Source organism: Metopolophium dirhodum, chromosome 1, assembly GCF_019925205.1.
Source record: "Metopolophium dirhodum isolate CAU chromosome 1, ASM1992520v1, whole genome shotgun sequence".
In the NCBI taxonomy this organism is placed as follows: Eukaryota; Metazoa; Arthropoda; class Insecta; order Hemiptera; family Aphididae; genus Metopolophium; species Metopolophium dirhodum.
The window spans coordinates 77868140-77882723 of record NC_083560.1 but is presented as its reverse complement, the minus strand read 5'-3'; the positions used below and the strand labels follow the sequence as shown (position 1 = coordinate 77882723).

The following is a 14584-nucleotide window of genomic DNA, read 5'->3' as shown; positions in this document are numbered from 1 at the left end:
TAGTTTAGTTCTCAAAGAATTTAAAATACAAAAAAAAAAAAGGTGGATAAGTGGATGTCGCTCTGCTGTACGGTAGGTTACAAGTGGGTCACTGTAATGGATGGTGTTAAATTTGAATTCAATGATATAATAATATCATTGTATAAGAAAAACGATTCTGAGCGAAAACGGTCAGTCAGCCTATGATTTTACCAAGTATATTAATTGATGATATTATTGTGAATAAAGTAATTTATATATAACCTATTTACGTGGAGCCTTGTTTTAAATTTTCAATCCTTAGCCATAAAAGTTAAAAATTTATAAATTTTTAACTACAAAATAATTAATAAATTATAAATTTGATAAATGTTGTCAAAATTTGAACTTTAAATGCTTATAAAAAAAAATTGTGCCTATGTATTTTTAATATTTTTCAACTGCTATTAGAACGATATATCAGGAGCATTATAATAAATTTTCACGCTTTTTTTACCCAACAAATAAAAATTTATTGATATTTATAGAAAAAAAAACTAAAAAAATTGAAAACTGACAATGTCCGTAAACAGCTCAAAAAGAGTCAAAATATTTTCAACATTTTATGGTGTATAGAAAATGCTAATATAAACATTCAATGAAATTTTCAAGTATCTACAGTCATTCGTTTTTTAATTACAATAAAATAAGAAAATTGTTACATGAGAAATCGAGTAAATATCAAATGTTGTAAAAATATAAATTTCAGACGCTCATAAAAATTTAATTTAAGTTTCTTCTAGACATTTTTTTTTTGATAATGGTAGACAAACTTATGAGTAATCTTATATTACATTTTCAAATCTTAGATTTAAAAAGAAAAATTTTTATGAATTCTCATCAAAATAATTTGCTATTTTTCGTGTTTTTCCCGTATTTTGTCAAAATTTGAACTTTAAATGCTTATAATTAAAAACTGTGACTAAGGATTTTTAATTTTTTTCATCTGCCTTTGAAACAATAACCTGGGAGCCTTCTATTCAATTTTCAAGCTTTTTTACTCAACAGATAAAATTTTATTGATATTTATAGAAAAAAAAACTAAAAAAATTGAAAACTGACAATGGCCGTAAACAGCTCAAAAAGAGTCAAAATATTTTGTAAATTTTATGGTGCATAGAAAATGCTAATATAAACATTCAGTCAAAATTTCATGTCCCTACGGTCATTTGTTTTAGAGTTACACCAAAAACCAAAATCGATTTTCTCGAAAACAGATTTTGCGTAAAAATTCCCGTTTTTCCTTAATTTTTCTTTTGTTTTTCACGTTGCTTGTGAAAACTACTGGGAAATTTTTGCTTTTGTCCCCCCAAAGTACCAACTAGATTCACTTTCCTATCAGAAAAGTTACTATTGAAGAAAATCCAAGCACTTTTACTGTCCTAAAAGGTGATGACAGACACAAAAATAAAAAAAAAAATTAAAAATAAAAAAAAAAAAAAATTAAAAAAAAAAATAAAAATAAAAAAAAAAACACACATCATTGTAGAATCAATACATTCATCGCTTCGCTCAGAATCTAAAAGTGGGTAAGTGGATGTCGCTCTGATGGTGTTAAATTTGAATTCAATGACACAATATCATTGTATAAGAAAAACGATTCTGAGCGAAATCTGTCAGTCAGCCTATGATATTACCAAGTGTATTTGATGATATTATTGTGAATAAAATAATTTATATATAACATATTTACGTGGAACCTTGTTTTAAATTTTAAATCCTTAACTATAAAAGTTGAACATTTTATACATATTTAACTACAAAACAATTATTAAATTTTAAATTTGATAAATTTTGTCAAAATTCGAACTTTAAATGATTATAAAAAAAATTGTGCCTATGTATTTTTAATATTTTTCAACTGATATTGTAGCAATTTATCGGGAGCCTTGTATTCAGTTTTAACGCTTTTTTACCCAACTAATACAATTTTATTGATGTTTATGGAAAAAAAAAAGTAAAAAAAATTGAAAACTGACAATGTTCTTAAACAGCCCAAATCAAATCAAAATATTTTCCAAATGATATGGTGTATAGGAAATTCTAGTATAAACATTCAGAAAAATTTTCATGTACCTACAGTAATTCGTTTTTGAATAACAATACCGCTACATGATGAGAAATCGAGTGAATATCCAACATTGTAAAAATATGAATTTCAAACGCTCATAAAAATTTAATATGATTTGCTTGTAGATATTTTTTTTTTGATAAGGTAGACAAATTTATGAGGAATCTTGTATAACATTTTCAAATCTTAGATTTAAAACAATAAATTTTTATAAATTCCCAACTCAAAACAATTTGCTAGTTTTCGTGATTTTTCCGTATTTTTTCAAGGTTTGAAGTCTAAATGCTTATAAATAAAAACTGTGACTAAGAATTTTTAATTTTTTTCATCTGCCTTTGAAACAATAACCTTGGAGCCTTCTATTAATTTTTCAAGCTTTTTTAACCAACAAACAAATTATTTGTTTTATTGATATTTATAGAAAAAAAACTAAAAAAAATGGAAATTGAAAATGTCCGTAAACAGCTCAAAATATTTGGAAAATGTTATGGTGTACAGGAAATGCTAATATAAACATTCAGTCAAAATTTCAAGCACCTTTTGTTATTTGTTTTAGAGTTGCACCAAAAACTAAAATCGATTTTCTTGTAAACAGATTTTGCGTAAAAATTCCGGGTTTCCCTCAATTTTTCTTTTGTTTTTCACGTCGCTTTTGAAAACTACTGAGAAATTTTAACTTTTGACCCCCCAAAGTAATAATTAGATTCACTTTCTTATCAGAATAGTTACTTTTAAAGAAAATCCAAGCACTTTTACTGTCCTAAAAGGTGATGACAGAAACAAAAAAAAAAAATTAAAAATTAAAATAAAACACACATCATTGTAAAATCAATACATTCATCGCTTCACTCAGAATCTAATATATAAATACTAATATTTAAATATTTAACAATACCTATGTGTATAATATTAAATATATGACATTCAAGATAAATCTCAAAATGCACTACTTCCATGATTATTTTCAAAATGTTCTATATCCAAAGTTCGTCATTACGTACTATTGCCCATGTTAAAATGGAATTTTAGTAAATTTGTTATATTTAAAACACACTATGTCCATATTATGTCACAAAAGTATAAATTAAGTTTATTCTGAATTTTAAGTTATTTATTAAAATTATATGTTAGTATTCTAAATGCACGTTATAACTTAAGCTGTGCGGATTTATATTTATTTATAGTGATTAAAACAACCAAACAGTTAAAAAAAAAAAAACGTTTCTGACTTCAATACAATATTATCGAATTCGCTCCAAAACTTGGATATTAGTGTTATCATCCATGATACGAATTCAAACGATCAATATTGTTGACTGCAGCCTGCTGTAGCAATATATTTATATTCTATTATTGTAACTTGTAGTGTTGTAACTTTGTAAGTAGTCTAAAAATTATTTTATTTAATTTATAGTACCTAGGTATTAAATATCTGGAGGAAATGTTGAATATGTACATTTTGGAAAAATTTGGTTCAATATTATTAATTACGGTTACCTCAAAATATACTATTGAATGGAAATAGTACACTATGGCACAATCAATATTTTAAATTATCAATTTAAGTAGAGTAATTTAAAGACATTTTTGCATAAAAAATATATTATGTATATTTTTCTGAATTATTAACATATTTTACTGTTTTTCTACTGTTTGATATATTTCACAATAGAAAATCGTGTTTCTTGAACATTATGAAAAGTGGCAATAGTACATTTTGGAATGTCGCCCTTCAATTGTCATAAAAAATAATTGTTTTACTATTTACCTATTTTATCACGATGCGATTCTAAATAAAATAAAATTCAGATAATCATATTTGACGCCTATACATGAAAATATAATATAGATAGAATAATATTCTTGGCAAGAAAATTAAAGAAATATATAAGTTAATCATCTCATATTAAAAGTGGGTGGGAATTTTTCATTATAATCATGGAGGAAAATAAACAGTGGATGAACAAGGCTTATCTTATTTTTGGAGGAAAATGGCAACGAATACGTAACAAATATTTATACAAACTATAATAACACTGAAACGTAATGTGTGTTTTTTTTTTTTTCAGAGACATAACTGCGTTGAATCGTTTACACTATATTATTATCACGTTGGTGGGCAATCGATCAATTTTACTGTTATTGCAGTAATCATCTTATTGTGCCTATATGGACAGTTCAAAATAGTATACTGTTGTAGTAGTCCTCTAAAATGGTGCATTACTGTAATAGCAGTAATAATCCAATGGTTTCTTATAAAAGAGGAAGTGGTGTTGCACACATTAAGCAAATTGCGAATTCAGACACTGTCAATTTAAAGCGAATTACTATAGACAATTATTTCCATTTATTTGTAAGTTCACATACAGTATGGCTATGGAACAAAATGGTGTTTACGACTGTCCGTCAGCGTATTATTATAGATAGTTATCAATAACGATTTTATTTACAATTTCCTGTATTTTGCATACATTGTCGTTGCAGCACTTGCACTGACTATCAGAGTCACAAATTAAGTTTTAAATTTAAGTTTCTAATCATAAAAATAATAATAATAATATCATACAATGGTCGTTGCAATAGACCAGACTAGTTGGCGACTAGACCTCTAAAACGTGGGGTGCAATAATGTTATAAATACAATACAATTTATGATATCTCAATAAAATAATAATAGTTAGAACTAGGGACTGTTCAAACCTTTTGAATTTGTTGGTATCGGTTCCGGTACTGGTTCTCCAAAAATAAAATAACTGTTCCGGTTTGGTTCTGGTTTTTTGATAAAAAAAAAAAAATAAAGGTATCGGTTCCAAATAATTTTGGTACCAGTTCCAGATAATTTAGGTACCGAAAAGTATAATCATTTTAAATACCTATCCGGAATGCGGGTTTAATTGTATGAGAAATATTAGGAAACTCGTATAGTCGTATGATCAATTATTATCATTTATCATATATAGTTTATACACAAAACAGTAATACCATTAAGTTATGATAAATAAAATAATTTTATTTTTGAACCTAAGAGAACCTATTTAATTTGAAATTCCGGTTCGGTTCCGGTACCTTATTTATTAAAATAAAGTTTTCGGTTCCGGTTATTAATATTTTAAAGGTTCCGGTCCCAGAACCGGTTCTTTTAGGTTCGGTTCCGGTTCTTAATATTTTAAAGGTTCCTGTTCTTTTAGGTTCGGTTCCGGTTCTTAATATTTTAAAGGTTCCGGTTCTTTTAGGTTCGGTTCCGGTTCTTAATATTTTAAAGGTTCCGGTTCTTTTAGGTTCGGTTCCAGTACCTGGTTTGAACTAAAAATATTATGATGGTTGCTAAATACCCCTTTGTACCCCCGTAGTTTCGCCAATGGTTGCCGATTAAAGTTTAATAATTTTGGTATTGGGCAAGACAAATAACAATAATTAGGTACATAAACCGACTGATAACACTAAACGGAAATTTAAGTAAGCACATAATACTGCCTTTACTTACACTTTTTTATGACAATATGTGATTAACAATATACATTGACCGTGATTATAATAAGCGGTGACCACCGTCGTTACGGTCTCCATCCAGTTCCCGGTTTGATACGCAGAATACATTATTATTAAACTATTATTTTCAGAATCTCAGCGAGAGTTTTGATTTTGTAAACAACTAACGTTGAAATATGAGAGTACTCATTTTGTACAAATATTACTCATACAAAAATTGATAGTAATAGTAGGGTGGTAGATTTAAATCTTAAAAAAATATAAAAAGCGTAAAACGAACTGTAATTTATAAATCCTAAAAAATTCACTGAAAAACGTTGTAAATGCATTTAAACCGGGAAAAATGTAATATAAAAAGCACTGTAAGTACTGTACTAATGGAATATAATTAAAAAAACATAAAAATATTTGAAATTAAAGATATTAGTAGGTACGATGTTCGAAGGTATAGAACATGTAAAATTTATATAAGACAAAAATAAAAAATTCATAAAATGTGTGTTTAAGTTTAAAGTTTTAATTGACGGAAATCATTAAAAATGTAATCCATTAGAACCTAATTCGATCTTTGTATTAAACAAGCTATGTTATACACACCGAGATAAAATAATGCATTTATCTACAAAGTCACAGTTTCAGTTATAATATTATATTATAATATGTCTATCCATGATATCTATGTAAGTTCACATATTCCTATAAATTATTCTGTATGTCCTGAATTTTGGGGATTGCAGGGCTACAACTGATTTAGATTGACCAAACCCCACAAGTCTCCCCCCCCAACCCGCGTCTATATGTACAACTGTATATTGAATTACGTTTATTTACCGTATACATTAAAGTACGTTTTTGTTGATATAAAGGGGGACATTTTTGTAATAAAGATAACAGTTGGAAATGTGGAGACTGTTTCTATCGACAATATTATTATTATTATAGTATTATCACTTAATGACGATTTCCGATGAATTATTACATTTTTAATGACCAATTCCGTGCAAGTTATAAAGTATACAATTATTTCAACGTTATATGTTTTAATTTCAAAAAGACGTATATCACTGCTATATTAAAACACGAGCTCGCTTTAATATTAAACACGGACAATTTCACGTTATCTGAGTATGTTTATATGCATGGTTATCAATAGTAATTATTGATATTATTATTAAAATTTAAGACTTTATTGTATTTTAATATATATTATATATAAAAAATTAACTATCCACGATACTGAAGGTTATCTTTTCTAGAATAAAAAAATATATAATAGTAGTAATGAGAATCGCTTGTTAAGATAGTTGCAAATGGGTCAGTTAATTTTATAATTTCAACCAAAATGTACCAATGTTTAGTCAATTTTACCGACGGAACTGGTAATTCAATATTATATATACTTTTGAAAAGTGATTTGAATTTAGTATTATTTCTAGGTAATTATCAATGCCAATCAGGACACTTTTTTAAATTTCGTTTCTCAACTTTACCTCTGTAAACTTTAGAAATTGTTAAAAATTTAAATTTAAAATCTTAAAATGTGACCGGATTGATATCATGTTAATATAGACATATTAATAAATTATATTGACGAATTCAAATCAGTTCTCAGAAGTTTCAACAAATTATCAGATGCAATCGGTAGGATTGATAAAAATTACCTACGTACAAATTAGCAAACATTCTCTACTGCTCACGCCACTAATGATCGCCACTTATTTCGCGCACAGTTAATAAGATCTGCGTGAGTAGTGTCGACGCACTTTGATGATTGCCTATATTGAACTCCTTAAAACTGTTAATTCGCTATTCAAATACCTAGATTAACCTAATATAAATGTATAAAAAAAATTATGTAGTATTTATTTGTTTTGTTTGTCATATTATTTTAAGTTATAACCACCCGATTATCTCCTAAAAGATTTCTAATTTTCACTACGCTAGTGATAAATTGGTCCTTTAGTGAAAATAATTCCTTCATACGGCAATGGCGCCAGCCTTTAATAAATAAAATTATTACAGTTTCAGAAAGTACACATGAAACCAATACAGAATAGGTATTATTATCTGCCGCTTTTACAAAGTCCAGTAACATGATATTTGGGGGAAATGTATCAACGCACCAAACATTTGTTTTACAAATGTCCAAAACTATGTTTATCAGCTATGCGTACACCGTATACATAGTATAACATTTCCAAAACCACTTGCCCAAGCTTTGGTTTTGATTTCCGAGCTTGGCCTCGATGTATTATTTTTATTTTTTGCTACCTACTGTTTAGGCGTTTAGGATTTGGGTTTTATAGACAATATAGGTTACTGGACAGTTTTTACTTACCATGAGGTTTTTCATTTGTGCAGCTAATTCCACGACTTCTCGCGTTCCTCTCACGTTTTTGATGATCGCATCTCGAATAGGCTCGTCAAATCGAACCGTCGCAGCTACGTGAAAAACGATGTTAACGTTACGGACCAACATGTTGTAATCGTCATCACTCATCCCCAGTCGGATTTCGCTCAAGTCACCAAATAAAGGAACTATTTTATTTTCTGCGACACCTGGATGTTCCGTTTTTATCTTATCGAACAGCTGGACGGGTGAAAAAAAACCCACATCAGTACAATATATAATTAATATAATATATTAAACAAGTTAGGAAAGCTCACTCTGCAATTCCCAGTTTCTAAATTAATTTTAATGCAAAGCAATAAACTATAATTTCATATTATAAAATTTAAAAATAATTTTTGTTAACATTTATATTGGCTACTATGAATCTATTGAATACTCTTATTTTGATACTTTTTAAAACTGGCTAGACACTATGAATTTATTTTAAAAAGAACCACGGTTATAAAATCTTAATAAAAGAAATCGTAACTATTTACCGATAACTAACAGATGGACGGACGGATAGACATAATAGGGTCACATTGATATAAGGCGTTCTAAACTTATGTTTAGAAATCCAAAACGAATATCTGCCCGTATGTCTGTAAATTAATAGACTCAAAAACTACAGGACCGTTTTTAATAAAAGTTTGTTAAGTGGGTGCTCATTATTTTTTTTTAATCAATTTCCTCCTGAAATATATTGATTATTTGAATACGAATGCATTTTGAAGTCTGTACAATAAATAAGGTCAATCTGTTTATAGTAATTCAAACAGGCATGTCCAATTTTTTTTTTATATATTTTATTTTAATATATTTTTTATGATTCAATGTTTTTCCGTGCAGTGGAGAAAATAATATCACATGTTATGGTTATTTACTATTAATTATTTTGACAAACGCTTGAATAACGTATATTGATATTGACATTGTTTTTTTATTATTACTATTATTACTCTGTACCTATATGGTAAAATATAGAAAAAGCTACGTGTCCTTGATATTGAAGATAATAATTTAATGAACATGATAATCATATTAATATTAAATAAATATTTGACTGAATTGTATAGACATTCGCTCTTATAATGATGTAGGAATAGTAATACATCATAATCCATCATTTACAAATATTGACTCTATTTAATCGCGATAAACCGTTTAAGTGCAGTTTTATTAATACAATTAAAATCGTTCTTCAATCATCTGAGAATTATTTATCACTGGAATGTTTAAATATTAGGTATGCAGACTATCTATTTTATTATGACCTAGGTATAACATACTTTGCAGAAAGTTAAATATATAGTTACCTATTGTTATAGAATTAAAATATACCTACAATTTAAGTTAATATTTTCAGATACAGATTGTTCTTTTTTTATTCAGCTATAATAATTGTGTACATTCGAAAAGAAAATAATATTTACGTGAAACTGTTAATCATTGAAATTTTTAAATCAAATGGTATTATATATGTTCCTCGATTAATGAAAGTTATTATAGCAGTATATGTTTAATAGTAATTATTTTCAGAAAATAAATTCAGTGTAAACTACAAACAGTGTTCGGACTTATCTAGATAAATTTATCTAGATGAATATCTAGATAATTATTTTTTCATTTTTTATCTTATCTAGATAAATAGTTACAAGGTATCTAAACGTTCATCTTATATAATTTTTTTACTCATCTAAATGAATTCATCTAGATACATTTTGTATTGATAAAAATCGCGAAATTGTACAAACGCGTTTAAATATTTATACAGATTCTCAAACCAAGTTTATGGTTTATAAATAATGTAATTATTTTTATTTATATCATTATTATTATTATTATGTTCCTAGTCCCAACTAAAATATACCTAAATTTAAAACCTATTTAAAAAAAATTTTATCTTTTTTTATCTAGATAAAAAACTACTTATCTAATCCGAACACTGACTACAAAATCCAACAACTGTAAAGCCAACGGTACATGCAGTGTTGAACCGAGATAAATATAATTTTATCTAGATAAAGATAAAGATAAATTATAAAAATGTTATCTAGATAAAGATGAAAAAAAATTTTTTTATCTAGATAAATTATTGGACAATTTTTTTGATATTGGTTTATAGCACTCTCTGTAAGCTCGTAGCAATATAGAATAACTTAATAGTATGTTATCGAGAATGACGATGGTTATTTGTAAATATTACCTACTTAATAAATTACTTAATTGTCTACCTATAAATTATAATAAATAAATTTAATTTAATAAATTAAATTATCTGGATACATTCATCTAGATAACAGTGATTTTTATCTTAGATAACTGTGTAAATTAATAATCTCTATTTATCTAGATAAGATAAAAGATAAAAGAATGTTTATCTAGATAAACTCAACACTGGGTACATGTAGTTATGCCAAACTGCAGAAATTCACAAACAAATAATAATAAAGACTAATTGAATTTGATCGTAAAATATTGAGTAAGGTTGTTCAGATAATAAAAGTAAATAACATTAATCCGGACACGTGTGTGCGCAATTTATCGCATAAAATACCTACCTATTCTGCAGGTAGATTGTAACATAATACTTCCTTTCAAACTCAGCAAATAATCGCGTTTATTTTATTTTTTGTGTTCAGTGTTTTCGGTTTGTTTTCGACCCCCGACGAAAACGGAATAGATCACTAAACCTTATATATTAGACATTTTTGCGCTGTTTGTCTGACTCGTGTAAATTACTATTAAATTGTAATTATTTAACCGTTTGTTTTATTTCAGATTAATATTTTGAGAATAACCCTGGTATCCAGGGTAATTTGGTCATTGGACATTTGCAGGAGCGAAGGGTTGATACGGTTATAACAAAATATACACTATACAAAATATACAAGCGTACAACGTATATAAGGTACACTTCTCGTAATGTCCACGATTGGATATCTGAATTTGTGTACCTAACCTATAATACCTATCTATTAAAAAACAAACATTTTTAGGGAATAGTTGCAAGTGGTTTTTTTATGCGATCGTGCAATGGAGAAAATATTATAATATATTATGGCATGTTTAACTACCATCACATATTGTAATAGCAAGGAAAATATTCGTATTATGAAACCGTTTTTTTTTTTCAGAAAAATATTCACGATAGTTATAGTATTAAAAACAAATATTATTTTATAAGAAAAATAAAAAACAAGAACTATAATATTATGTTGAAATAATGAGGAGCGAGAAATTAAAAAAAAAAAACAGAACTGATTTATATTGCCTTTTTAAAAAGTGGTCCATTTAACGCAAGACACTCATAATTTTATAAACTATTAACGTTTTTTAAAATAATATTTTTTACATATTTATCGTTATCGGGTTTTGTAATGTTTAACCATTTTTAACGACAACATAGCAGAATATTTTTGAAAGCAGATACTTTGTTACATAAAAATCGAATTTAGGACGTGTATTTTATGAGGTGTAAGTATTTAAAGTTATAACTAATAAGTAATAAACTACTATTAAGCCAAAATTTGATTTTTGTAGATCAAAATAATATTTTTCTACGGAATATGATACAAAAAAATGTATCTTGTCATTCAAAATATCAAAAAATATAAAAAATGAAAACGATAAAAATATAATTTTTTTCCAAAAATGATGTATTGTAAACAAGGCTGGGCATTAACGAGTTAAAAAGTTAAAGTTAAGTAAAAAAGTTAATTCTGTTTTAACTTTTTAACTTAACTAGTTACTTTTGGCTTTTTATTAACTTAACTGTTAACTTACTAAATTTCTTTCTTAATTAACGTGAAATGAATGAGTTATTTTTTCATTTTAAGAAGTAAGTTAAGTTAATTTATTTTGTTTTTAATTTTATAATATTTCACTATTTCAGTCTATTTTGTTTTTATGTCAAAAAATATGTATCCTAAATTGTTTCAAGTTAAAAATTTATATCATTCGAATCTAACTTATATGGAAATACTGTATGAAGTATTAACACTATATCCTATAATTTAGTTTTGGGTTGGAAAAATATTAAGTTCGCTAGCGTTGTATAAACAAATTAACTTTTTTTTAACTTAATAAAAAATTAACAAAAAGTGTTATTAACTTTTAACTTAAATGAGTTTACCTATAGTTAAATTAACTTTGAACTTTGAACTTATTGTTATTGGTGCATATTAACTTAACTTAACTGAGTTAAAAAAAAATCCTTAACTTGCGCAGCCTTGATTGTAAGTTATTTTTAAAGACCTAAAATCATATACGAAAGGAATAATTTTCGAAAACATAAGTGTTTTCTGCATTAATGAGTGTCTTACGTTAAATGGATTACTCCGTATATACCTAATATTTAGTCTTTAAAATACGTTTTACTTAAAAATTCTAATTTTTAAGAAAATTTAAGTAAGTACAGATATTTAAGCTGTACCTATATTATATTTGCAATGTACATTATGGCCACTGTTTTGGTTATACCACGGATGTTGTTAAATCATTAGTTCAATTCGTGAAATAAATTTAGGGCTTGGATTTTTTTAGCAAAATTTGTATTTTTGGCGATGTGTGAGATAGAAAGATAATTCTGATATTATATAGATACACTTTTAATCATTCTGATTGCAAAGAATTAAACTTTATTTTGAATTTTTTTTGGATTTATCCATTAAATGTGCTTTTTTTATTTCTCCATTAGGTGCCTATCTACTTTTTCCTAATTTTTACATAGTTGTCATGAAAACTAAACATGTTTCATTATGATTGTATTCATTATCCCACTATACTGTTGCCATAAATAAGCCGTAAAATCGTCGTAATTTAATAGAAGGGGCTGATAAAATAGCTATGTTGGAGTACCGGAATTGTAGTTTTATTAAAGTGACCGTATCATCCAGTTTTATTTACGACTTTGGGAGGGGGGGGGGAACATATAATTCGTATCATTTTGTCGTAAGTACATATATACAGCGTCTTTTTATAGCACGTCCAAATACTTTAGTTGATCGGTAAACATCAATCCGTATCCTATGTGAATAGCGTTCTACAAAATTTGATTTAGAATTGAAATATTTGACGTAGAAATGCCAAAAGTTAACAATGTGAATAAAAAACTTGTGAGAGGATGCGGTGAGGATGTATTGGTGACTGACAAAAATGTTATAGTTTATAAAATAGTAAATAATTTCTTTTCATTTTGTTTTTTTTTTTTGTAGTATCTATTTGTAATTTATAATATGAGATTAAACAATATAAAAGATTTTAATTTTTTGATTTTTTTGGCAATTATTATTATGCTTCATTAACGAGTTATTTTGCTACAAAGTCCGATCCCTAAAATATATTATGTACTAGGTACCTACCTGTAATAAATTCTAAAATAATATAGTATCTCGATGATGAATGTATCAGTTTTATGGTTTATACCTTATACCTAATTACCTAACCTAATCTTTATGCCCGATAATGTGTGGTAGCAGGATGCCAATATGGTGACATTGTCCATTGAATAATTTGTTTTATTTTACTCATATAGAGTCCGTGTAAAAGCGATATTAGGTCCGATCATTTATTGAATTATAAATTATAATGTTGTCGTCAACATTACCTAACGTACTATATATATATATAAATTTATCAATCGCAAGAATACTTAATGCTTTAGACTTCTATTTATTGGTTATTTAAAATTTAAATGTATATTTCCCCGTTTCCCGTGACCCTGTACCAATAACGCCAACACGTGTGTGACACTTTGACTCCGGCAGTTGTACATTTATCTTTGTGATATCTCATTAAAACTGAAACGTTAATAACTGACAAAAATATTATATTTTCTAAAATGGTATATAGTTTATTTGTTTTTGTAGTTTACAATCTTAAATGAAATAAATTATTTTTTGGAAATTATTATTATGTTTTTCTAACGTTTTATTTTGATACAAAATTCGAGCCTTAGATATAATAATATAGTCTTGTTAAATGTAATTAACTTTATGATTTATACCTATTACATAAACTCGTATTTCTATGATATAGTTTGGTAGCAGGTAATACAGCAGGTACCTAATAACATTGTCCATTGATTAATTTTGTTTTATTTTACTTATACACTCGTTCGAATATCATTAACTAAATTAAACTCTGAGTCCGAAAACGATATTATGTCCGATAAGTGAATTACAATGTTGTCGTCGAACTTATCGAACGTATATACAATGTGCAACAGAATTATTTGACAAATTAAATAACTTTTGTCCTAATAAATATTTTTAAAAACGGTTTACATATAATTTATAGACTCTTACAAGAACAGTTCTATACAAATTTTTATTTTTAATACTAAAAATTAAAAACTGAATTGAATTTTCTTCTGAAAAATGAAAAATATACAATATTTTTAAATCTAATATTTAGAAAAATGTTGATGGTAAAAACGTTTATTTTAGTCGATTAGTGGTAGTTTATTTTAATTAACATATGTAAATTAATTTAAAACGTAATTACTTTTTTGAAAATATTAATTTTTGAAATTTCAATACTTAATTAATAAATTATAACTATCCAGTATCCGTATAATTTTTATAATAATTGTTGTCATACCTACGTTTAAT

General features: G+C 26.6%; 1 protein-coding gene across 1 annotated transcript in view; it reads right to left on the bottom strand.

The window, feature by feature from the left end:
• LOC132936306 (fatty acyl-CoA reductase 1-like) overlaps window positions 1–14584 on the bottom strand; it is a 44666-nt gene that overhangs the window by 26368 nt on the left and 3714 nt on the right. Inside the window, exon 3 of the mRNA XM_061003003.1 lies at window positions 7917–8168. Within this exon, the coding sequence (XP_060858986.1) occupies window positions 7917–8168 (252 nt within the window). The remainder of the gene's footprint in view (window positions 1–7916; window positions 8169–14584) is intronic.